Genomic DNA, 27,405 nt, shown 5'->3' with positions numbered 1-27,405 from the left:
GAAAATCCTCCTCTAAGCACTTTATGGAGCTCTAGAGCGTGCAGCTCTAGCAATGAGCTCCTGATATGACAGATTGTCATCAGGTGGAGATGGTCTGGCAGGGTAAAAATCTGGATCTGTATCCTTTGAAGGATAAATGGTAAAATCCTTCCAAGGATCTATTGGTGATTGTGTGTCATCATCATCAGTGTCAACCGCATCAGGGTGAGGTTGAGGAGACTGACTAGGTGTAATGTGTAAGGGATCAAATTGTGGTGGAGAGGGAGGAGGAGATGGTAGTGTGTGGAAAGGACTAGTCCCCACATGTTTATTCTTCAATGGAATTGCAGAGCTGTCGTCATCAGAAAACTTGTGTTTGGATGGCGGTTTAGCATGAACATGCCCAGGATCTAGATTAATATAGAGTTTTTTTCTGTTTCCGATACGATTTAGGTGGGACAATGTCCATGCTTGGATCTGGTTGAGGTACTAGTAGCTGTTTAATTTTCGGCACCAAAGCTTTCAGTGTCAAGCTGGAATGTCCTTTCAGCACTGAAGATTTTGGCCCAGAGGAATGCTGCTTTGGTTTCGGTGTCAAAGGTTTCGGCTCCGAGCCTATTCTATACTTAGAGGCAAAAGGCTTCGGCTCGGAAGTGGGTTTTGGCCGATGCGGTGCTGAGCTGGAAGGCGGACCGTTAGAAACTTCTTCTTGGTGCTGACCTTGGCCTAAAGGCAAAGGTTGTGCCGAAGCCTTAGATTTTCTAGGGACAGAGGAAGGGGGGGAGGAGGGGTAGAAAGGTGTCTTCTGTACTCGCGTTCCCTTGTCCCAGCGGCACATCATCGTCTTAGAGGACAATCTGCAACTCTGCCTCGGGGTCCAATGCCGCTGAAGTCTGCTCTTCTTCGGCCGCAAAGACTTCCTCTTGTTCGGAGTCTTCACCGAAGAGATCTGGTGTGCCATCTAACTGATACCGCTGCATCTCTTGAAGTCAAGCCTGACTATTACAGAGAGTTTTCTTCGACCTGAAGGATCAACACGCATCACACCGCAATCAAAATGGAGGTTTCTTGATGGTCGAGTCAACCGCGGAGAAAAGGAAACTCGTTTGAAAACAATACGGTCGAGGGTATAGTGGATTGCACAACGAGGGGAACCTGAGGACCGATTCCTAAACGGATCGCAGCAATACACGCCGAAGCCGGAAGCGGGAAAAAAACAATCCGACAATGGAGTCGATGCCCATGTGCACTATCACCGAAAGGAGGTGTCACCTTACCTCGTGACTGGAAAGACTTCTTCGAAGAAAAATAACTTGCAAACATCTGGACCCAACACTAGATGGCAGGAGTATGCAAAGCATGTGATCTACAGCTCACATGCCTCGAACATACAGTATCCAAATGAGTCTCTTAAATGGTTTCCGGCATAATAAAAATTATAAAAGCAGTATCTGCTGGTGTGGGAAAACCAAGAGATGTGGTCCAGTCCAGCCTCTTCAGGCCAATGGCTGGCCCGGAATTCACCCAGGCACATGCCCAGGTGCATCGCACGTTGGAGAAAGATTCCAGCGCTTTTAGGCACTTTCCACAAGTCTTGCTCCCTACTGTGACAAGGGAACTTTAGGGGACAGAGTCTCGCCCCAGCAATTCTCCAAACAACAAGTGCAGCAATACGGTCAAAAGAACTAATATCACCTGTGTGAAAGAATAGACAGGTAAAGTGATTTTGTTATCAAAAAGTATAAGTAAAAACAGGAGCAATAGTCAGTGTAGATTTAACTTATCGCGCATACCAGACTTAAACAGTGAAGGGATCAGAAGTCTAGATTATCACTTTTCCTTTCTATTCTTTCACAAGGGTGATATTATTAATAAATAATGAATATTGAAAAGAAAATACACAGTACTCATAATTTCTTTCCGTGTTCAATCAGGGGTCAACCGTTTCAAACTCCCATAGTCCTGAATGTGGTCGAATGGACGACAGCCCATCGACCGAAACGTCGACAACTACACTTATTCTCTGTACAATGTGACTAATAAGGATGAGTATTGCATATCATTTGTTGGTCTGCCTTACTTCTATTTGAAAAAAGTGTACACAATTGTTACTGAGTAGTACAAAAAGCAACGGTTTATTTATGAAACTTCTTGTTACATTGTGTGTTTAATGATTGAATACCCCTTAGCATCATTTTTATAATACAACAATTATTTTCTCAATATATACCCGTTTCAATATACATTTTTGAGATTTTTTTGATATATTTCTTTAACACATGCTTATGTTTTCATATTCTATTAGAAAACTAAACTATACACGAGTTGTTTGTGCATTAATAATTTGACCCATTCAAAAGTAAATTAATTTGAAAGCAATGTATAAGAGCTTGTACTAAGCAAAAAGCAAGAATCAGTCCAAATTACCTTTAATAAATAAATCCCTTGTAGGCACATTTACCTGTCCATATTACATTGCCCAAGCCGTCAAGGGTTGATTGGGTTTCCCATTGTATTTATTATTCCACAAGTCCTGGCCCACCCTGTGACACAGGCTGCTGGGGGAAATAGTAACACCCCAGCAGGGCTCCAAACACCATTTGTGGCAAAGCGGGCAGAACCGGTTAAAATGACTCTCCTCGCTGCAAGAAGCCACCAGCGTTTTTAAGTGCTTTCTAGTAATCCTGGCCCCTCCTGTAATAGGGGAATGCTGAACGACATAGTCCCACCCCATGCAGGGCTCCAAACACCAAGTGTGGCAATGCAGACTAAAAAAACACTCAAAGGACTCTTTGGTGACCAGCTTAATGACCTGTGCAATGTGTGCTTGATCACCATCCTTGTCCACAAAAGGACTACGGTGACTGCTGTTTGGGTTGGCGTAACTAGTGTTGTCTATATGCAAACTCTCTGGATGGTATCCAGAACAACCCAAATGACATATGTAGCTGCATTTTAGTAGTTTGAGCCAAGAAGGCCCAAAACGTCTCTGGTTCTAGCTGCAAGACCTCATTGATCATGTCTCAGAGGGCGTGTGTATAACCACAATGACTGACTGCATTGCCAGGCTTGATAAAGAGAAAGAAATATGCTACTTACCAGTATGAATCTGTTCTTGGCATGTAGGGCTGCTGACATTAATTTCTTGTTCATAGATCGCCGCCTAGTGCTGGGTCCGGATGATTGCACTTGTTGTCTTGGAAGAGTTTTCGAAGTATCACGAGATAGGTGACTCCTCCCTTGGACTATGGTGCGCATGGGCATCCTCTCCATCCTCAGATTGTTTTTCGCCATTGTGACAGAGATGGAGATAGCAAAGTAAGAGATGGCCATCCCAGAGAGAATGCTGCAGCTGCTACAGGCACCGGGGAGGAGGGCTGGCAATATGAATGTCAGCAGCCCTACATGCCAAGAACAGATGCATACTGGTAAGTAGCATATTTCGTTCGAGGCATGTGGGCTGCTGAATTCATATCTTGTGCATAGACTGTGTAGCAGTATCTCCTCTAGCGGTGGCTACCTGTGCCAGCTGCAGCAGTTTGAAAAAAAGTTTTGAGGACAGCCGGGCCTAAAGCAGCTTGCTGTTTTGTTTGTACATCTACACAGTAATGTTTTGTGAAAATGTGTATGGTGGACCATGTGGCTGCCTTACAGATGTCTTCAAGAGGAATATTTCCTAGAAGAGCCATGGATGCCCCCATTTTCCTAGTGGAGTGTGCTCTTGGGGCGACGGTTAAAGTGCGTTTCGCCTTTCAATAGCATATCTGAATGCATTTAACTATCCATCTGGCTATTCCTGATTTTGAAATTGGATTCCCCTTGTGCAGTGGTGCAAATGCAACAACAGTTGCTTTGTTTTACGAAAGGATTTAGTTCTGTCCACATAGTAAAGTAGAGCTCTCTTTACGTCAAGTGTGTGCAGTGCTCTCTCTGCTACTGACTGTGGATTTTGAAAGAACACTGGCAGTTCTATTGATTGGTTGATATGGAAATTGGATACAACTTTAGGCATGAATTTAGGGTTTGTTCTAAGAACCACCCTGTTGGCATGTCCCTGCATGAAAGGTTCTTGAATTGTAAGCGCTTGTAATTCACTCACTCTTCTGAGTGAGGTGATGGCCTCTAGAAAAGCAACTTTCCATGTTAGGAATTGTATTTCGCAAGAATGTAAAGGTTCGAAAGGAGGGCCCATGAGTCTGGTAAGCACTATATTGAGATTCCAGACTAGGGAAGGGGGGTGCCTAGGAGGAATCACCCTTTTTAGACACTCCATGAAAGCTTTGATTGCTGGTATTCTAAACAGTGAAAGGTGTTGTCTGTTTTGAAGGTATGCTGCAATGGCAGCAAGGAGTAGCCGTATTGAAGAGTATGCTAAGTTACATCTTTGTAGGTGCAGCAGGTAACATATAATGTTTTGTATTGATGCGTCTAATGGATTGATTTGGTTATTGTTGCAGTAAATAACAAATCTTTTGCATTTAGCTGCATACCACGCTCGTGTGGTCGGTCTTCTTGCCTCCTTAATGATATTCATGCAATCTGGGGGCAAGTTAAGATATCCAAACTCTAAGACCTCAGGAGCCAGATCGCTAGGTTCATTTGGTTGGGATCTGGGTGTCTGATTTCTCCATGGTTCCGAGTTAGAAGATGAGGTGCAAGGTGCAGTCTTTGATGGGGAACTACTGAGAGTTCCAGGAACGTGGTGTACCATGGTTGTCTCGCTCATGTGGGAGCAACTAGGATTAGTGTGAGGGAGTGTTGCCGCAGTTTGCGTGCTATCAGCGGGATCAGTGGTGCTGGGGGAAAAGCGTACGCAAATCTGCCTGACCAGTTCATCCATATCGCATTGCCCTGTGACAATGGATGTGGGAACCTGGCGGCAAAGTATTGGCATTTTGAGTTTTCCTTTGTGGCGAACAGGTCTATTTCTGGGTGACCCTACTCCTTGAAGAATGGTTGGAGGACCTCAGGGTGAATCTCCCATTCGTGTAATTGCTGGCTGTGCCTGCTGAGCAGGTCGGCAACTTGGTTGTCCTTCCCTGGAAGGGGTTCTGCTAGGAGAAAAATGTTTTTTGGAATTGCCCACTTCCAGATGCTCTGTGCCAGATGGGACAGCTGTGGAGAGTGCGTTCCTCTGTGTTTCTGGATATAGTGTATTGCGGTCATGTTGTCCGTCCGGATCAACACCGTCTTGCTGTACAAGTATTTCTGAAATGCTTTCAGTGCTAGGAATATTGCTAGCAACTCTAGTTGGTTGATATGCTGCCTTTTCTGCTTATTTGTCCAGAGGCCCTGTACTGTGTATTGAAGAAGATGGGCTCCCCAGCCTGTCAGTGATGCATCCGCTGTTAGTACTAGTTGTGGAACCGGCTCTTGGAACAGTCGCCCCTTGGAAAGGTTTTGTGGTTTCCACCACTGCAGTGAGTTGTGAGTGCAACGGTCTGCCAACACTAGGTCTTTTAGTTGTCCTTGAGCCTGGTTCCATTGCTGTGCTAGGCATTCCTGTAATGGGCGCATTTGTAGTCTGGCATGGGGGACAATGAATATGCAGGAGGCCATCATGTCTATGAGCTGCATAAAGACTTGAGCTGGGAGAGAGTGTTGTGGCTGGAATTTTCGAACGAGTGTCTGCATACTGGGTATCCTTGTTGAGTTTGGATACGCCTTTGCCACCGAGGTGTTTATGGTGGCTCCCAGGTACTGCTGTGTATGTGGGACGGTTGCAGATGTGATTTTGTGTAGTTGATTGAGAATCCCAAGCTGTGTAACAGCTGGATTGTTTGAGACGTGTGTTCTGCGCATTGCTGGTACGATTTTGCTTGTATAAGCCAATCGTCCAGGTAAGGGTACACATGGACGTGCTGCCTTCTGAGATGTGCTGCCACGGTCGCTAAGCATTTTGTAAACACTATTGGAGCCGTGGTAACCCAGAAGGGCAAAACCTTGAATTGGTAGTGTTCACCTTCTATTTTGAACCTGAGGTATTTTCTGTGGGCTGGATGGATGGGTATGTGGAAATATGCATCTTTGAGGTCCAGTGTTGCTAGGCAATCCCCCTGTTGTAGCAACGGGAGCACTTGTTGTAATGTGATCATATGAAAGTGCTCCGACAGTATGTATTGATTTAGGGGTCTGAGGTCCAATATTGGCCTGAGAGAGCCATCCTTTTTGGGAATAAGGAAATATAGGGAGTACACTCCCTTCCCTTGCTGTTGGAAATGGACTTGCTCTAAGGCCCCCTTTTCTAGTATGCAGTTCACCTCTTGTTGTAATAGGGTGATGTGCTCTCTGGACATTGGACGATGTCTTGGTGGTGTGTTTGGTGGTGTAGAAGTCAGTTCTAGGCAGTAGCCAGACTGGATAATTTCTCTCACCCACCTGTCTGTGGTAATTGTGTTCCAGACGGGTAGGAACTGTTGTAGTCTGCCTCCGACCGGTGTTATGTGGTCTGGAGGTAGTGTGATAGAGTCACTGTTTTGAGGCAGTGGAGGCTCTGGTGTTATTGCCTCCACGTCCTCTTCCCTTGGTATTGTTACCTCTGTAGCCTCCTCTGGTGGTGTTTCTAGCAAAGGAACTTTGTGCGTTACCTTTATAATGAGGCCGTTGTTTGTGAGGTATATCCTCGTGTGTTTGCCCTATATGAGGAGCGACGAAAGGAGCCCCTTTGTTGGTAAAATTGCAATGCCCTCATAGATTTTGCTGTCTCTGTGTCCTTTTTCATTTTATCCAAAATGGTGTCGACAGCAGTGCCAAATAGAAAGTCCTGGTTAACAGGCTGGTTAAGGATAGTGGACTGTACCTCTTTTTTAAATCAGGAAATGCGCAGCCATGCATGTCTGCGGAGTAGAACGCTAGTGTTGATTGACCTAGAAGCAGTGTCTGCTGCTTCAAGCGCGCATTTGATGGAGGCGTTTGTTATGAATTTTCCCTCCAGTATGAGATCTTGGGCTTGTGCTTTGAAAGGCTCAGGTAGGTGTTGCATTAGGGTCTCTAGCTGGTCGTAATGCGCCCTGTCGTACCGAGCCAGTAGAGCGTGTGTATTAGCTATCCTCCACAAGTTGGAGGCTTGTGCCGCTACTCTTTTCCCTGATGCCTCTAGTATCTTTGACTCTTTGTCTGGGGGAGGTGCTTCCCCAGTTGTTTGGGAGTTGGCCCTTTTACGTGCATTGGCCACTACCAGTGAATCCAGTGGTAACTGCCCTTTGATGTAAGTAGGGTCTGTAGGGGCCGCCCTATACTTCTTCTCTATTCTGGGGTTGATTACCTGTGCCCTTGCTGTGTCCTTAAATATGTCAGGTCCATGTTTCAGAACTCCCTTTAACATGGGAAGTGTTTTGACACTTTTTTCTCATGTAGGGAAGGTGTCAAACAAGAAATCTTCTTCAACGGGGTCATTATGCATATCCACGTTGTAGAACTGTGCAGCCCTATATATGAGCTGATTAAAAAGTACTGTGTCATCAGTAGGAGACGGTTTAGTAGGATAAGAGGACATGTCAGGGATGGGATGGGTGTTATGAGGGTCAGTTGGCTCTTCCCATGGTTCCTGAGGGTCAGTGTTCTGTGGGAAGTCATATTCAGGCTGTGGCTCATCCTTTGTGTTACCCTTGTCGTCCCCGTGATGAGAGGGAGAATAAGGAATATAAGGATTGAAAGGAGTAGTAGGTATGATAGGTTGAAAAGGAATGAAGGGTCTAAAAGGAGAAGTCCCAAAGTCCTTTTTCTTCAGTGGAATGGGGGACTGAGGTTTAAAGTCCAAAGGCCTCTTTTTCCTATGCAGGATGGTAACTTTACCAGTCTGTGGGTCAATACAAATTTTTGCTTTGTCGTCTGAGGGATCTGGGTGGAAGAGTTCTTCCTCAACAGTCCTGGGTTGAACCTTAGGTTTTGGTTTGTAGACGACTTTAGGTTTAGGAACCAGCTTTTTTCGGCTCGGGCTTTTTTTTGGGTCGACAGTCTTTCGGGTCGACGTGTTTTTTGTGCTCCGTAGGCTTCTTCGGAGAAGTGTTATCTCCCGAGTCAATGTTTTTGTTGGTATCGACTGGAGTCTTTACTTTTTTCAGCTGAGCGTCTTTCCCGGAGTCGATTGTCTTTTTTGGATCGACTGGCGTCTTCGGATCCGGTGTTTTCGGACCGAGAGGACGTTCTGGCTTGGACACGTGCTTCGGTACGGCGCCTTTTGTTGGGTCGACGTTTTTCGTTGCCGAAGGCTTGTTTGGGTTGGCGACCTTCTTTGGTTCGGCGCCCTTGGGTTGTGTGGCCTTGTTCAGGTCGACAACGTGTTTCGGGTCGACAGTTTTGGGCTGTGCAGCCTTCTTGGGGTCGACAGTCTTTTTCGGCTCGACGCTCTTTGGCTGTACGGCCACTGTGGGATCGACGCCCTTCGGGTCGGCGACCTTCTTTGGCTCTGGAACCTTCTTCGGGACGATGTTACTTGGCCCTGGGGTTTCTGAAGGTTTCGTTGCCGAGCCGGATGGCGGGGCAATCAAAACTTTTTTATGATCTTGGCTAAGGCCTTTTGGCGATGCCTTGACCGGAGCAGTTGTTATTGGGGTAGATGGTATCGGGGCAGGGTACTCACGATTTGCCCCGGCGGGATCTCGTCATCGGAGTCCGAGTAGTCCTCTAAGGTGACGATCTCTAGGTCTGAGTCCGGCGCCTCTTGTAGTTCTTGGTCGTCATCGAAGATGTTGTCCGGGTCTGGTGCCTGTCGCTGCATTTCTTGCCTGGCTGCACGTCGGTTCCGAATAGTTTTCTTGTATTGAAACTGTGCACAGGCTGGACAGCTTTCCTCTTTATGGTCTGGGGAAAGGCACTTGTTGCATACGGAGTGCTTATCAGTATGTGGGAACTTGGCGTGGCATTGAGGGCACCTTTTAAATGGGCTTCTTTCCATCGACGGTCGGCTCACGTGGCATCGAAAAGGCCCAACGGCCCGCGTCGACGACTGCTTGGAGATGGAAGGCTGGATCAAGTAGAAAGGTACCGATCGAGAACAATACCGTCGAACTGGAGGCCTTTTGGCCTTTAGAAAAGTTTTGTTTTCGCTTCCGAAGTTGGAGTATAGGAGTTTGCATCCGAACCCAATGGCGGAAAAAAACAATCTGAGGATGTCGAGGATGCCCAAGCGCACTGTAGTCCAAGGGAGGAGTCACCTATCTCGTGATACTTCGAAAACTCTTCCAAGACAACAAGTGCAATCATCCGGACCCAACACTAGGCGGCGATCTATGCACAAGATATGAATTCAGCAGCCCACATGCCTCGAACAATCATTTCCTGAAAGCCTGAATCATTTAAAAATGTGTGGGAAATGCATTATGTTATGTTATGTTAGAACTATATTTCTTGAGCGCACGGCTACCCAGATCGGGTGTCCCGGCGCTTTGGCAGAGAGTCCTGAACACAACCAAGAAAAACCCAGCGGCAGAAACACTGTAGGCCCACTGGTTAGGCGGAGAAGAGGAGCGTCTTGAGCTCCTTTCTAAAGGCCAGAAGATTGTTAACCTTGCGGAGTGACAGAGGGAGCTCATTCCACAAACTGGCCGCCATAAACTGGAAAGACCGGCCTCCCATCCGCACGCGTTTGATCACTGGTACCTCCACTTTAGCCAGGTCAGCAGATCTCAAACTCCTCCGGGGAACGTAGAGAGCAATCCGCTTCCTGAGGTAAGCTGGGCCAATGCAGTGGAGGGCTTTAAACGCCAACGTGAGGACCTTGAAACTAATTCTGCTAGGGATAGACAGCCAATGCAGCCTGCCGCGCAGTAGAGAGGCACTGGCTCTCCGTGGAAGGCCAAAGATGGCTCTGGCCGCCGAGTTTTGGACAACTTGCAATCTGGATACCAGATATTTAGGCAGACCAGAGAAAAGTGCGTTAGCGTAGTCTAAACGCGAACCCACAAGTGCTTGCACGATGTTCTTGCGATATTGAAGGGAAAGCAGTGGGAGAAATTTCCTCACCATCTTCAAGATACCGAAACATTTCCCCGCCAGGCCCGTGATGTGGGGACGAAAAGAAAGACTGTCGTCAAATACCACACCCAGATTTTTTACTTGGGCAGATGGTTTCTCAGGGGGGAACATGTCGGAAGGCCACCATGATTTCCAGCCAGGGTCCTCAGCGCAGCCAAAAAAGAGCAACTCGGACTTATCCGAGTTACATTTCAGGTTCTGGTGCTGAAACCATGCAAAAACAGCACTCAGGCAGTCTCTGATTCTGTCGCCATTAAAAACCTCTCCCTTCCTGCAGGTAAACAGGAGCTGGGTGTCATCAGCGTATGAGATGACCCGGGCTCCAAATGCCTCCGCGACCTTCGCCAAAGGGGCCACATAAATGTTAAATATGGTGGGGCTCAGGATGGATCCTTGAGGCACCCCCACCTCTAGCGAAGGCATTTCCGCGGAGAACGGAGGAGCCCAGATCACCTGCCGACGGTCGGTTAAGAAGGATTGAAACCAGTCCAACACCGTCCCCCGCAGACCTACCTCCCTGAGTCTTAGGAGGAGGCCGGCGTGTGGGACGGTGTCGAATGCCGCCGACAGGTCCAGCAAGACCAACATAGCCTTTCCCCCAAGATCAAGCGTTTCCCTGATGGCGTCGGTCACCTCCACAAGAGCTGTCTCCGTACTGTAATTGGCACGGAAACCAGATTGGGAGTCATGCAGCAGTTTGTTATTCTCTATAAAGGTGGTAAGAGTATGCTGAACATGCATTAGGATTCACTAATAGCCTGGACCACCAAACGTTCTGTAGTAGGATGCTGCATAAGAAAACCCGGGTCACCAGATGCAAGTCTGTGACGTCTTGCCATCTGCCTGTTCCCCTGTGGACAACAGCTTAGCCCATGTGCCCCTAGGGGTGTCACAGTGAGGGCTCCATTAAATAGGAGTATGGGCTCATATGAGGCTGGCACAGGTGGCAAAACCTTTATAAGGACTTTGGTCTTGACTTCAGAAGTTGACAGCTGTAGGTCCAGGACCTTAGCTGCTCATCTAATCACCACAGCAAATGAAGCACTCTAAGGATAAAATCAACCATGTGTCAGAGAAGTATAAACCTCACTGGTCTCCTATATGTCCATATACGAGCTGTCATCATCATAAGGGGGGGGGGGGTTAGGAGGGAGGTGAAACATTCCTACTGTCTTCAGGCAGTTGTTCATTCAAGTCAGAACTCGAACCAAAAAAATTATGGAGTATCTGTGGGTGTGAGGTGGAAGTATTTGATCTGAGCCTGACTGTACAAGGACTGGGTGCCCCGGAGTGGAGTTGGAGGGGTTGAGACTCATTCTGCTAGGGGTTAGACATCGGAGTAGGCACAGGATCCCCCACTGGCAAAGTTGGTACTGACGTTTACAAATAAAAAAAAACATGTGTGCATCTTGGAGCTGGACCCGGAAGAGGGTTCCAGGGGCTCAGAAGGAGCACAGTACCAAATCCACTGGCTGTGACTAGACTACAAGTGCCTGCGAATTCTTGGGGTCAGAGGGAGGTGGAAGAGTGCCAAAAATATGCAGCATGACCTCTTTAAAGGCTTTTACCTACAGTGGAGTTGCTAATAGACTGGAAAATTTGGGATGCCACAGGATCAGTTGTGGAATCGCCCCCTCGAATGGGATTCGAGAACTTTGCTTCATGGTGTCAGGTGCATGGGGCAAACATTTTCAGACTAATTGTAGTCGTCCCATGAACCAGAACACCAAAAGATCACTTCATGCGGGTCTGTCACCGACAGCTATTTCCAGCAGTTACGGCACGGTTTAAATCCTGTAGTCTTTTGTAGGGACATGGTTCCCTTGCACATTGGAAAATGCATTTGAAAAAAAACTTTTGTCAATGGATGAAAAAGGGAGTGGAGCTCCTGACCAACGCTCAAAGGTGTGGAAAGAAAGACTCAAACATCCATGTACAGCTGCAGTACTTTTAAGCAACCCCACGTTGACACTTCCGGAGTGGAACAACGGAAACATGGAGCTGCACAGCACCACCTAGTGGCACACAAGAGTACTGCTTTGAAATTCTTCCGTATCCAGTCTGGCACCTGTGGAATATTCTAAAGGTGAGGAATCTGCAGTTAGAGGTATCCATCAGAAGGCACAGGTTTATCTAACAAAATCGATATTGTCATTGTCAAGGTATGAAGAAGCATATGAAATCAGTGTTCCTCCTTTGATTTCAACAGCATTTTTACACGTCAGGGGCTGGCAGATACGCCTTAAAATAATATCTGAAAAGCAGATAGTCTTGTCTGTGTGTCTGGTTAGCAAGTTGCACTAGATTTTTTGTGAGCTTTTTCTGACCCCTCCTTCTAAATGTATCAAGAATTGCTATTGTTATCTTTAAACGACAAAGGAGATGCAGAGAAAACAGTTTTCTTCGAAATAAAAGTGCAAAAATGCTGGTCTCAAATGAACATTAGGACAATGCTAAGAAACAAGATAGCAAGGTGCACAGAACAAAAATGACCATTTGTGCAATGTTCCAGGATTTTAAATAGGCTGAATATGTCCAAAGTCAATTGATAGTGCCTCCTCTTTTGGCAGCTGTAATGCATTCATGTGGAGGAGAGTCTGAAAAAAACGAACACTACTGCAGAGAGGTGGGAAGGCTTGTTTAATAGTCTCTTGAATGCTTTCAAGCACCTGCTCTGGCAAGGTTTCACAGCTACCACAGCTTGTAAAAGCAAGCCTCCTTAGACCTAATCATTCCAGTTAAAAACAAGACGCTTTATGAACTAATACAAATATAACCATGCATTACAAAAATCAGGAGGCAACACCAAACAAACATCATCTTACCATATCTACTAATGCCACGTAAAGGAACATGCCAGCCGTGATAGCAAAGATCCAAAGGGTAACAGTATTGGCATATTGTCCAACAGATGTACCTATCAGCATCCCAACATAAGCCATCATAGCAGAGAGGAGGTTGTACACAATAGCTTGTTTTACTGTCATTCCTGCGTTGATGAGCACTGCAAAATCACCTGAAATAAAAGCAGAATATTTTATATTTACTGTTACCTTTGCATCCTAAATCATATAATTGTTTAATTTTTTCTCAATCACAAATGTTTCAGGTTAAAACTATATATGCTCATCTGTAAATCAGATTGCTTTATAATTCCAAAATTCTGCATTTGAATAGGCTGCTAACAAGACAATAACCTATCCTAGAGATTCATAAGTAAAACCTACCAGTACTACATTGTATTACTACAAGATCTCCCATGAAGATCATAGAGTTCTAACAAAGTACTAGAGTGTTTTAATATAGCTCGCTGAATGTGCCAGCATTGGGAGACCTACTGCGAGACAAGACAGCGTTAGAATCCCCCACTTTCCAGTACACGAGTTTCCTAAAACATTTGTTTTCTTCCATAAAATTACTGACATGATGTTAACTGAAGTGCTTTCAGTCTGTGGGAATTGTTTTCAACTTTGTACTCTTGACAGTTTTACTGATTTTTAAAATAGCTATTCACTGTTCAGATAAGATTACAAAGGAAGAGGTTGTAGGTTTAACAAATTGATTATGTATTTTTTTTTTTATTAAACAGTCTATACCTGTGATGGAATAAGAGAACCACCTCAGATAATAATCACAATCCTTGTCAGGTTGGAATTCTAAGTCACTAAATAAACCTGCGTTCAACCCTCTGATAGCTTGGCACAGAGCAGTCAGACTTGACTTCGAGAAAATTGTGAAGTATTTATGCAGTATTCAAACAGTAATAAAGTGAAAACGCAACCCAATAAAATCCCAAACCACTTAAGAATATTCAAGAATATTTTAATAAATAAAATGACATACAAACGACAAGAGTTCTAATAAATAAAACCGAATATATGTCTTTTTAAAGTTTTGGAGTTAATAGCAGCAAAGGGCACAAAGTGGCAACTGTGGGTAACCAGTCACACTAAATCGGGTCAAAGTCAAATGTTAAGGCAGAGTGCGATGGATTGCCAGTCAGATACAGGGACCAGATTGATCCCGGTGGAAACTTACCTTCACACTTAAAAATGTATTTTTATGGTGGTTGAAGCCTTCAGCAGGACCAGGCAAGCAGGCTAGATCCAATGTACCGCTTGACAACAACAGGAACCCAATTGGAGTTGATTGTAAGGCTGCTCAGCGTTTGGTCCTCTAAAGCGGTCGACGAAGGTTGCCTGTGTTGTTCGGATGCTGCTTGGTGTCAAGTTAAAGAAGCTGTTGAGTGCTGCTCGGCATCGACCGCAAAAGCAATCTGACGGGTGCTCATCAAGTCTGTGGAAGTCGTCAATCAGGTGCTCCTCGGTGTATGGTATGGCAAAGTATTGGCGACGATGCTTGGCGTCAAACTGGGGAAACCTCTCAGTTCGGCATTGAGGAGTACACTATTAGCACAGCGAAGGATCCTGGACCTTGGTGACAGTACTTAGGGGTTAGGACTCATTGCCACAGATAAGAAAGACCAAAATGAGGCAGGCCTAGGTGTCAGCTTCATCTACCACTGACAGGGTAGGCATCCTTTGTAGCTCAGGGAAGGGATGGGTAAAAACCTCCCACTCCGGCCATCCTGTCAAGGAAGAAAACTCCCTACTCACACCGGGGCCCTTTGTCCACTGTGTGGGAACAATACACATCTCACCACAGGGAAACCATCAGTAGTAAGGTGACAGTGGCAAAATGGCCTTTTGATTATAAGCAGGAACAAGGCAAATTTCTAAAAGTGTATTTTTCAAAATAGTAATGTGAACTACAACGTCACAAATACATTGGAAGGAATATGCTACTTACCAGTATGCATCTGTTCTTGGCATAGAGGGCTGCAGAGTGGTACATTATGAATAGATCGCCATCTGGTGTTGGGCTCGGATGATTGCACTTTGTTTTTCTCTTGGAGAGTCTTTTGTATCTTGGTCACTCCTCCCTTGGTTGGTAGTGCGCATGGGCATCGGCTCCATCCTTAGATTGTTTTGCCATAGTAGGGTTAGATGGAGTAGTATAGTAGAATACAGATAAGAGTGCCCATGTAAGTGTATCTAAATAAGATAATGTTGGAACAGACACAGGTTTCCGGGGAGGCTGGGAGGGCATGTACCACTCTGCAGCCCTAAATGCCAAGAACAGATGCATACTGGTAAGTAGCATATTCCGGTCGAGGCATATGGGCTGCAGATGGTACATTATGAATAGACTATACAGCAGTTCTCTCCCTAACGGTGGTCGCCCGTGTCTGTTGCAACTGTCTGAAACAATGTTTTTAATACTGCTTGTCCCACTCTAGCTTGTTGTGTTGTGTGCACATCTACACAATAGTGTTTTGTGAAGGTGTGCGGTGTAACCCAGGTAGCCGCTTTGCATATGTCATCTAGTGGAATGTTTCCCAGAAATGCCATAGATGCTCCTAGTTTACGTGTAGAGTGAGCTCTAGGAGGAACAGTTAATGTTCTCTTTGCCTTTAAGTAGCATATTTGAATGCATTTTACAATCCATCTGGCAATGCCCGCTTTGGAGATGGGATTGCCTTTATGTGTAGGAGAAAACGCAACAAATAGCTGTTTTGTCTTTCGGAAAGTTTGTGTTCTTTCTATATAGTACAATATGGCCCTTCTAACATCCAATGTATGTAGGGCTCTTTCTGCTACTGTTTGTGGTTTTGGAAAGAAAACCGGTAATTCCACTGACTGATTGATGTGGAATGCTGAAATAACCTTCGGTAAGAATTTTGGGTTTGTTCTAAGAACCACTTTATTTTGGTGTAGCTGCATAAATGGTTCTTGAATCGTAAAAGCCTGCAGTTCACTTACTCTTCTAAGTGACGTGATAGCTATGAGGAAGGCCACCTTCCATGTGAGGAATTGTATTTCACACCTATGCATAGGTTCAAAGGGTGGCCCCATTAGTCTGGTAAGCACTATGTTGAGATTCCAGACTGGGGAAGGTGGTCTTCTTGGTGGAATGATTCTTTTGAGTCCTTCCATGAAAGCTTTAATTGCTGGTACTTTAAACAGTGACAGATGTTGCCTGTTTTGTAGGTACGCCGCTATGGCTGCGAGATGAACTCTGATAGAGGTATATGCTAGGTTACATTGCTGTAAGTGTAGTAAATAGCAAATGATTTGTTTAGTGGATGCGTCCAGAGGGTTGATGTGCTGACTGTTACAGTGTATAGCAAACCTCTTCCATTTTGCTGCATAGCATGCTCTGGTGGTAGGACGTCTTGCTTGTTTAATGATTTCCATACATTCTGGTGGTAAATCTAAATACCCAAACTCTATGACCTCAGGAGCCAGATCGCTAGGTTCAGTTGTTTGGGATCTGGGTGCATTATTTCTCCATGGTTCTGTGTAAGATGCATGGGTAATAACCTTAGCTTTTGATGTGGTACTTGTGAGAGTTGTAGCAGCGTGGTGAACCACGGCTGTCTTGCCCACGTGGGTGCCACTAGTATCATTGTCATTGAGTGTTGCTGCAGTTTCCGAACCAGTAACGGAATTAGTGGTAGAGGAGGGAACGCGTAAGCAAATTTGTTGGACCAATTTATCCACAGTGCATTGCCCTGGGACCGTTGGTGTGGGTACCTGGATGCGAAGTCTTTGCATTTTGCGTTCTGATGATTGGCAAACAGATCTATCTCTGGTTGCCCCCATTTTTGGAAGAATGGCTGTAGTATTTGGTCGTGCAGCTCCCATTCGTGTACTTGCTCTGACTGTCTGCTTATGATGTCTGCTATTTGATTTTGAACTCCTGGTAGGTGTTCCGCTAACAGGTAAATCTTTTGAGGAATGGCCCATCTCCATATGTCCTGTGCTAGTCTGGACAGTTGGAGAGAGTGTGTCCCCCCCTGTTTTTGAATATAATACATTGCAGTCATGTTGTCTGTTCTGATCAGGACTGCTTTGCCTGTTATTTGCATTTGGAAAGCTTTTAGTGCTAGAAATATTGCTAATAGTTCTAGGTAGTTGATGTGCAGTTTCTTTTGCTGCACACTCCACTTCCCCTGCACTGTGTATCTGTCCATATGCGCTCCCCATCCGGAGAGCGATGCGTCCGCTGTTATTATCAGTTGTGGAATTGGCTCTAGGAACGACCGTCCCTTGGAAATGTTTTCTGTGTTCCACCACTTCAGAGAGCGATACGTCCGGTCGTTTACCAACACCAGATCTGTAATCTGACCTTGAGCCTGATTCCACTGTGTCGCTAGACACTCTTGTAGTGGGCGCATTTGTAGTCTGGCATGTGGTATTAGCAGTATGCAGGAGGACATCATGCCTAATAGTTGCATAAACACTCGTGCTGGTAGTGAGTGTTGTGGTTGAAATCTTTGTATTAACCCGACCATTGTCTGTACTCTGATTGGGTTGGGGTATGCTATTGCCTTTTCTGTGTCTACTGTAGCCCCCAGGTATTGCTGAATCTGGTTTGGTTGCAGGTGTGATTTTTTGTAGTTCACCGTGAACCCTAGGTGGTGCAGCAATTGAATTGTCTTCTGTGTGTTGTGAAGACATTCTTCCTTTGACTTGGCCTTTATTAGCCAGTCGTCCAAGTATGGGAAGACATGTATTTGTTGTCTTCTTAGGTGTGCTGCCACCACCGCTAGACATTTTGTGAAAACTCTTGGTGCTGTTGTGACACTGAACGGAAGGACTTTGAACTGATAGTGTTGTCCTTCTAACACAAACCTTAGGTATTTCCTGTGGGCTTTGTGAATTGGGATATGAAAGTAAGCGTCTTTTAGATCCAGTGTAGAAAGAAAGTCCCCTTTCTTCAGTAAAGGGAGTACTTGTTGGAGCGTGACCATGTGGAAATGCTCCGAATTTATGTAAGCATTGAGAGGTCTGAGGTCTAATATTGGTCTTAGGGACCCGTCCTTTTTGGGGATCAGGAAGTATAGAGAGTATACTCCTGTTCCTTGTTGATCTTTTGGGACCTTCTCTATTGCATGCTTTTGTAGAAGTGCTAGAACTTCTTCTCTTAACAATGTCAGATGATCTTGACTCATTGGACGCTGTTTGGGGGGGATGTTTGGTGGGGTAGCTGTGAGTTCTAGGCAATAACCATGTTGGATAATTTGTCTCACCCACTTGTCTGACGTGATGTTTTCCCAGACAGGTAGGAACTGTGATAGACGTCCCCCGACCGGTGTTATGTGGTCTGGGGGGAGTTCTATGAAGTCACTGTTTTGGTGTTGAGGCGTTGCGGTTGTTATTATTTCCACGGCCTCTACCCTTATTGTTGTTACCTCTGTAACTGCCTCTTGAATTACCTCTGGGTGATGTTGGTGTGAAAGATGTGGATTGCTGATTCGTTCCTGTGTTCTTTGAGCCCCCTCTATAGGTGGATCTACAAAAGGAACCTCTGTGTGTTGGCTGTTGCAATGCTCCCATTGACTTAGCCGTTTCCGTATCTTTCTTCATTTTTTCTAATGTCTCGTCTGTGCTTGAACCAAACAATGTCTTCTGATCAAATGGTTTGTTCAGTAGGGCTGTTTGTACTTCTTGTTTGAATCCTGAGATTCTAAGCCATGCATGCCTTCTTAGCATGACACTGGTGTTAATAGATCTTGCTGCAGTGTCTGCTGCGTCTAATGCACACTTAATGGAAGTATTGGTTATTATTTCACCTTCCTGTATTAATTGATCTGCCTTTTTCTGATGTTCTTTTGGGAGATGTGTGAGAAGTTTTTCTAACTCATCATAATGTGCCCTGTCGTAACGTGCGAGTAGTGCTTGTGTATTGGCTATACGCCAGCTATTCGCTGCCTGTGATGCTACTCTTTTGCCTGATGCATCTATTAACTTTGACTCTTTATCTGGTGGAGGAGCCTCTCCTGTAGATAATGAGTTTGCTCTTTTACGAGCGTTTGAGACCACCAGCGAGTCTAGAGGTACATGCCCTCTAATAAATATTGGGTCCTTTGGAGCCGCCTTGTATTTTTTATCAATTCTTGGGTTTAACACCCTGGCTCTTACTGGGTTTTCGAATATTTCCTCTGTGTGACTAAGAAGACCCTTCAACATAGGAAGAGTACCTGATGTTCTCTGTGCATTAGGTAGAGTCTCTAACAAGAAATCCTCTATTTGAGGTTCTGTATGCATATCTAGTTTGTGATATTTTGCTGCCCTATTAATGAGCTGCACAAAACCTGTGTTATCATCAGGTGGTGAAGGCTTTGAGGGATATAGCTCTGGGTCATTGTCCTCATCTGACCCTACATCATAATTTTCCCATGGGTCCTCCTCATCTGGGATAGTTTCGTCATCCTCTTGAGGTTCTCCCTCCCCTAGATCACTGTCTACATCTGACTGAGGTGTAGCTGGTCTTGGTGTGGAAGGTGTAGGAATATTTGGCCTATTGTGAGGAATAGGAGAAGAGGGTGTGATTCTAGGTCGAGGAGAAGCAGGAGGAGTTATATTCGTCCCCATTGTTCTCTTTTTTGAAGGAAGAGGTTTATCTTCTGACTGTTCACTCTTTCTCTTCTTCGTGACCACTTTCCCAGTTTGTGGATCAATAAACAAGATCTTTTGTTTGGGATCTGTCTGTTGCTCCTGAATCGGTACCGAAGATCCTGGTTCCGAGAGGTGCTTTTGTTTTCGATCGTCAGATCTTGTTGTTTTCGACACCGAATGTCTGCTCGATTCAGACTTTCTGGGTATCGAGTGTATCTTGGGCGATAAGTCATATTTATGTTTCGACATGGAATGTTTCGATACCGAGCTTTCCTTTGTATGTAGCCTCGGTGCCGAAGTCGATGTCGCCCTTTTCTCGGATCCGACATGGTGGGAGTCCGAGTGTTTCGGTTTCAGTTTCGGTTTCGTTGCCGGGCCCGAGGGCGGGGCGTCGGAAACTTTTTTCAGCGGTTTGACCGGGCCCGAGGGCGGGGTCGTTACCGCACGGGGTCGGTTTTTCGGTAAGGGGACGTCGTCACTCACGGTTTGTTGCTCGATGAGTTCTTCAACCTCCGACTGGTCCCCTTCCGACCCCGACTGGTCCTCTTCTTCCTCGATTTGCTCGTCCCCGAACAGCTCCGGGATCGCTTCCGCCTGCATTCTGGAAACCTCGTGTCTTCGAGCTCGACGATTTCTAATCGTTAGCTTGGTGGAGAATGCTGCACAGGCTTCGCAGTCCCTGGATTCGTGTTCAGGCGATAGACAGAGGTTGCACACCTCGTGTAGGTCCTTGTGTGGGAACTTAGCACCACACGTTGGACATTTTTTGAATGGAGTCCTTTCCATGGACTCCGGGCTTGACTGCGTCGAGAAAGGCCTCCTGTTCTTCGACGTAGATCCAAGTTTTTCTCTTCGATTTTGAATTTGCAACGCGTCGGAATGGAAATGAACGCGTTCGCTAACAATACCGTCGAATTGGAAAGGGAATACGCGCCGATAAATCACTTTCTCCTGAAGTTGATCTGGAGCGTCTCGATCCTCATCCGAACCCGATGGCGGAAAAAAACAATCTAAGGATGGAGCCGATGCCCATGCGCACTACCAACCAAGGGAGGAGTCACCAAGATACAAAAGACTCTCCAAGAGAAAAACAAAGTGCAATCATCCGAGCCCAACACCAGATGGCGATCTATTCATAATGTACCATCTGCAGCCCATATGCCTCGAACATTAAATTACTATTAAAATGAGTCCTTGAGTTATTTTTCTAGCTGTTCCCAAATAACATTTAGCATTTAAATGGCATAATAGTGTAAATCAGTGTTAGTCTTTGGGACAGCAAGCCTTATTACAGTGAAAAATGACTTTGGAGGTTTTCCACTGCCAGGGCATGTAAAATATTAAATATACAAGTCCTACGTATACCCTACTACGGCACTGACCCTGCCCTATGGACATTAAAGGCCTACATTAGGGATGACTTAAGGATTATAAATAGGCCAGGCAAATGGGTTATTACGTCATGTCGAAATTGCAGAATGGGTGTGCAGTTTCAAACTGCCGTGGGAGGCTTCGAGACAGGTTTTTACAGTGCTACATTAGCAGGTGCGTATTGAGTGCTGCAGCCCACTGGCACAATTTTGTTTACAGGCCCTAGATACATATATATAGTATCACATACTAGGGACTTATAAGTAAAGTAAATGTGCCAATCAGGTATATACCAATGTTAACATGTATCAAAGGGAGAGCACAAGCTCTTTATCACTGGAGGAAAGTGTGCAGAGTTCTACGGCAAAAAAGCATCCAGCGTATATAGGCAAAGTTCTGGGGAATACCACGCAAAGATTGTAATTCCCAACATTCAGTGTGTCAACTTGTAACCACGTAATTAAAATGTTTTCAATCCAGAAACATTGTACTTTTGACAACTAAATAAAGCACAATTTATATATTTTTAGGCAATTGTATATTTAGTCAGCACTGTACTATGAAGTGTGAAACTGCACCACAGCATGAGCTCAAATATAATTAAAATTGCAACAAAGAGCACTTCAATACATGTACAGACTACAGAAATAGCAAAAGAACGCATGGTTCTCGTTATTTTGGTATATAAACTAGTACGATTACTTTAACATGCTCTTAAACTGGATTTTACCCTTCCAATAATAGTTCTTTTGACAAAAAAACTTTATTTATGTTACAATATGTCAAATAATCATCTCTCAGAATAATCATAGATAAAAAATGTGTACAGGCATATCATTATAACAACACTATATTTTTCTAAGTGTATTTTATCATGTTATTTCATTTTACTTAAAACAACGAGTTTGAAACCAGTGCATTTTCATGCACAGAGAAACAAAAGAAAGATACATAATAGGAAATTAGAAAAGCAAAATGAAGCAAGAACAAAGAGAAAAGGCATGACTTGGTAGGCCTGCAATTTAACTAATTATACAAAAAGCATTACAATTATAAACATAATGAAAAGGAAAACTGCTGCAGTCTAAAAGGTGTAAACTTATGGAAGGTTTGGTCCAAAAGCACACTAGAAAGGACCACAAATACTTTTTATGCAAAAAAAGGGTTCTAGTGGCATAGGTTGAATACACAATTCAACATATATTGAGCCCGTGTTTTTTTAATCAACAAACTCGTTTGATTTATTTCACTATTATTCTCATATTTTTGAAAAACAATACATACAGTAACACCGTGTCATCTTTAAGTTCAGAAAGATTTTATTAATTTTTAAGGCAAAAGGAAAAAGCATAAATACAATACAAAAAAGAGGAAGGAAGTTACAAGCGTAAGTGGTCAAATAACCAATATGAAGCGTAATCAATCATAATATGTAAAATTAACATATAATAATACAAAAGAATCGCAATTAAGGAGGAAGGGTAAGGATGAAGGGAGGAAGAGGGGAAGGGGATAACATGTCATAGGAACGTGAATTCATAAACTACAGAGTTACAGTTAAAATGCAATGTAAAAATAGAACATAAGAAAATGTATAACAATATCAGTGCAAAACATATGAATCAATAGGTAAACAAAACGATTGAAATGATTGTGGATTATGAGTAACGCCTTTAAGAGAAAGCTGCGCACCTCTTCTCGTAAAGGTAATCCATGACCACCAAGCATGAACTGAAAGAGAAGAAGCATCTTTCCAACAGAAAGTAATGGATTTTAAGGGAGCTGTGATTAGAAAATTAAACAATTTTGCCTCTGAGTCAGAAAGGGGGTGAGTCAGGGCAATCGATTTGCAAATTAAAAAATTAAAGGAAATATCATCTTGTAAAGGTAAAATTTTCAAAATTACATTCCATACTTCCAACCAAAATTTCATAATAACTGGACACTCAAATAACATATGGCGTAGGGAACCAGGGCTAGCGTTGCAGTGCCAACAAACATCAGAAAGTAATAGTTTTGCATGGAAAAGACGTGAAGGAGTCCATAAAGTGTTAAATAAAATATAAGCATTGGTTTGATAAAGGGACACTGGGAGCCAGCCAGAGATACTGTCGAGCCATATAGAGGACCATGAGTCATCTGACAGGGAGATGGAAAGTTCATTGTTCCAAAACGACGAAATAATCTGGACATTGGAGCCCTGTGAGGAGGAAAGTTTTTTTATAAAAAACAGAGACAGCTTTAGGGGAAGATGTTACAGCTGTGAGGTAAATTAATAGGTCATTTGTGGTGGAGGAGGGAATACCATTGGGGAAGGAATCCAAAATTGAGTTACATAAAAATTGATATTTTACAAGGTCATTAGCTGGGATACCAAACTTTAACTGTAGCTGTTCAAAAGGAATAAAAGCATTGCCATTAAATACATCTTTAAGATATAAAATTCCTTTTGAAATCCAAGAGGACCAGAAGGAAATGTTTCTGTTCAATTTAAGGAGTGCACTGTGCCATAAAGACAAGTGGACTGTGGAGAGAAGGGGTAATTCAAAATTAGAATCTAAGTCATTAATTATCAATCTGGAGGACTTAATGATAGAGGAAAGATGAACAACCTTCGCTGTGGATGACATTGACATCAATGAAGGTAAAGAAAAGGGTCGCACAATGGATGCTTCAATATCCAACCAAATTGGAGGTTTTACCATATGTGAAGGATTAAACCAAAGGGCACTCTGCTTTAAGATGAAAGCTTTATGGTACAGGTGAAAATCTGGCAAGGAAAAACCAGCACGGGACTTAGGGATTTTTAACTTTTTGTAAGCAATACGAGGGACTTTGTTAGACCAAAGGAATTTGGACAAAAGTGTGTCAATAGATTTATAAAAACTGAGAGGAAATTGGGTGGGGATCATGGCTAAAGAATAAAAAACTTTAGGCGCTATATTCATTTTTACAGATTCCATTCTTCCCCACCAAGTGAGATGAAGAGCAGACCACTTTGACGTTTTGTTTTTAATTTTTTTTTTTTTTTTAAATATATTTTTATTGCAGGAATTAGTAAATCGTTACTGTATCGACCAGCTTTGTATTATAGGCAGTATCAACAGTAGAAAACCCCTTGGCCCCCCACCTTCAATCCCAAACACAGCCATCCGGCCCACAACCCTGGGGTCGGGCGGCGAAAAAACAGAGGGGGGTCCGTAGGATGCTTGAGCTGGTCCGGATGATACACTGTCCGTCATCTGCTTTTCTAAACAAGCCTATAAACCCAAAAGAAAGGAAAGAAAACCCCCACCCACAAAATTCTAAGCAAAGAAACCCCACCCCACCCCACCACCAGCGCTAGGGAGCCACCTATATAGGAATTGCCTTGGGACCCACGGGGAAAGCAATAGGACCATCAGTACAATTGTTTACTGGGACTCGGGGCGAGTCGCTTCTTCACTTTCCGAGTCGCTGGGGGCACAATAATCCCTGAGGGCCTGAACCAACATTTCCCATTCCAACGCAGCCTCCTGCGCCTTCTCATTACGCTGCCTCCAAGCTAGTTGATACCTCAGCGCGCTCTCCCCCGCCGCCCATTTCAAAAGCTCACTGTGCCATCTGCTGCCTGTCGGACCAACCCGCGCCTTCCAGTTCCTGGTCACCTCTCGCTTAGCCAGGAGGAGCCCTAGGTCGGTAAATTTACTAGAAATTTTATTTCTGGGGGTATGGGGGAACCAGTGCAGGAGCCCCACCGCCGCATCGAATGACAAGGCTCTCCCCGTCACCTCCTCCAGGGTCGTCTCCACTTCCCGCCAGTAAGATGACAGACCTGGACAGGCCCATAACATATGTAGGAGGTCCGCTTCCGGCGCCGGACACCTAGGGCATGCCGCCGAATTCGTGGCAAAATATCGCCGGATTTTCACCGGAGTTAGGTACGCTCTATGGAGAACGTAATAGTGCACCAGCTGGAAACGGGCGTTGCGAGTGCCCTTCCAGGCTCGTCTCACCAACTGGGACCAAGTCGTCTCTGGGATCTCCCTACCAATGTCCTCCTCCCAGCGATGTCTGAGAGTGGCGAGAGGGGCTAACCCTTCGTTGATCAACCTGCCGTAGAGGCAAGTGACCGCCTTCACCGTGCCCGCCGACATCATCACATACTGACACACCTGAGATAAGGGGGGTTCCTCCTGCCCGTTCTTCCAGTGGGCCTGGATCGCTCTCGTAATGGCCGAGTGTAGCAGAAAGTCACCACGGGGGATCTCGAAGCGGTCAATAAGATCTTGAAAGGATAAGAGCGCTCCGTCCTCGTATAAATCCCCAACCAGCTGTAAGCCGGCATCCTCCCAGGCCGTCAAGCGCGACCAATCCCCGCCGTGGGGGAGGGCCGTCAACATCCCCAACGGTATTTCAGGCGCGTACGGGATCTTCAATTGGCCCCGGGCGTGGGCCCGGTTCCAACACAGGCGGATAGTCCGCTCCTCCATCGACAAGTCCCGAAGGGCCAGTCGCTGACGCAGCGCTATAAAGGATAAAACATGCCTGGCCATGCCCGTTCCCCTCCCATCCTCCGGGCCCCGGAATTCCCTGGCGACCTCCTGGGTGAAGGTCTGGAGCTGTGCCGCCAGATAGTACTTTTCAAAGTCCGGCACCGCGAGCCCCCCCTCGTCTTTCGGTCTCATCAGGGTCTTGAGGGCCACCCGCCGGCGGCCCGATCCCCAGAGGAATCCGACCACCATGGAGCGTAGCAGTCGAAACGTGGCCGGTGGGACCCAGATCGGTAGAGTCCGGAAATAGTACAATAGCCGAGGAAGCGCCACCATTTTAAGCAGGGCGATCCGTCCCGCCACCGAAAGCGGCAGCGTGGCCCAAAAGGCCATGCAGCCTCGGAGTACCCGGATGCTGCGGGCAATGTTCCCATCTAGGAGGTCAGGTTGGTCGTGATATACAAACACCCCAAGGTACTTAAAGCAGTCGGGTTCCCATCTAATCTCCCTACTTAGAGCAGGGGCAGGAGTGCCCCTGCGCACCGGAAAAAGACAGGTCTTGGGCCAATTCACACGGAGCCCCGAGACCTCCCCGAACTCCGTAAGCGCCTCCGCCGCTCCACGTAAAGCGTCGATCGGGTCCTCCAGGAAGAGCAACAGGTCATCCGCATACAGTGAAACATAATGCGGGCCCGCAGGTGTCCACAAGCCCGTATAATGGGCTCCCGATCGGAGATGCAGCGCGAGTGGCTCCACCGCCAGCGCAAAGAGAAGTGGGGACAGCGAACACCCCTGCCGCGTGCCTCGTTCTACCGGATACTGCGAGGAGATCAGCGGTCCCGCCCGGACCCTGGCCGACGCGGAGGCATATAGAACCGTGGTCCACCTGATAAAGCCCTCTCCGAGGCCGAATCTCCGCAGTACCGCGCAGAGGTAGTCCCACTCCAGGCTATCAAAAGCCTTCTCTAAATCCACCGATAGGACAACCGGGGATGGGGCATCCACAAAAGGTTCCCCTAACAAACGGAACAACCTGCGGATATTCATAGTCGTGTTCCGTCGTGGGATGAAACCAGCTTGGTCCACATGTACTAGGGAACTCATGTGTCCCAGCAGCCTCAAGGCCAGGATGCTGCTCAATATTTTATAGTCCACCGTCAGCATCGATAGAGGACGGTAAGACCCCGGGTCGGATGAGTCGCGGCCTGGCTTCAGGAGAGGAACCACCAACGCCTCACACATCGAGCTCGGGAGTCGCCCCAGCCTCTTCGCCTCCCTGTAGACCACCAATAGCCGAGGGGCTAGGAGGTCAGCGTAAGCTGCATAAAACTCTACCGGCAGGCCATCTAGGCCCGGGGTCTTGTTTCTCGCCATCCGTTTGATGGCCCCACGGATCTCTCCCAACTCAATGTCGGATCCCAGGGCTTTCGCCACCTCCTGCTCCACCGTGCAGAGCTCCAGTGGGCGTAAATAATCCTCAAGTCGGTCAGGGTCTCGAGTGGAGCGACTACGGTATAGACATTCGTAATAATGCCGGAAGCAGCTAAGAATCTCGGGTTGGGTGTGCACCTCGGCGCCGTCCGCCTGTCGCATACTCGTCGTCGATTGGGATTGGCGCGTAGGGTTCGCCAACCACGCCAACAACGCGCTCGATCTGTCCCCCTCTGCAATGGATCGGACCGTGTAGGCCTTATAGTCAAAACAGCGGAGCCGTTCGACCTCTGCCGCCACCTTTTCCCTCGCCTCCGCCGTTGGTACTTGCAATTCCGGGTGCCCGGGGCGCCGAAGTTCAAGCTCGCGGAGTTTCCGATCCGCTGCATCTAAGTCAGCCAGGATAACCCGCCTCATGCCCACCTTTTTAGAGATACAATAACCCCTCACCACTACTTTAAAAGCATCCCACTCTAACGCTCTGGTACTCGCGGTGCCGCCGTTGGACGCAAAAAATTCCACCACCTTGTCCCCCAGGTCCGCCCTGAAAACACTGTCCTCAAGGGTCTCGGGTTGCAGCTTCCAGGTGGGCACCGCCGGCCTCCCGGGGAACCAGCGAAAGTCCAGCAGGAGGGGGTTATGGTCCGAGATGGTCCTGGATAAGTACTCGGATCGGAGCGCCGCCGAGACCAGTTCGGGCGACCCCAGAAAGC

The 27,405-nt window shown here is 46.0% G+C and overlaps 1 protein-coding gene across 6 annotated transcripts in view; it reads right to left on the bottom strand.

The window, feature by feature from the left end:
- SLC39A10 (solute carrier family 39 member 10) overlaps positions 1 to 27,405 on the bottom strand; it is a 457,169-nt gene that overhangs the window by 14,150 nt on the left and 415,614 nt on the right. For all 6 annotated transcript variants that reach the window (XM_086955403.1, XM_086955402.1, XM_086955399.1 and 3 more), the window contains one exon: positions 12,780 to 12,970. In XM_086955403.1, the coding sequence (XP_086811529.1) occupies positions 12,780 to 12,970 (191 nt within the window). The remainder of the gene's footprint in view (positions 1 to 12,779; positions 12,971 to 27,405) is intronic.

The sequence above is a fragment of the Lissotriton vulgaris genome, chromosome 2_1 (assembly GCF_964263255.1).
Source record: "Lissotriton vulgaris chromosome 2_1, aLisVul1.2, whole genome shotgun sequence".
Classification (NCBI taxonomy): Eukaryota; Metazoa; Chordata; class Amphibia; order Caudata; family Salamandridae; genus Lissotriton; species Lissotriton vulgaris.
This window is presented reverse-complemented; position numbering and strand designations above follow the sequence as displayed.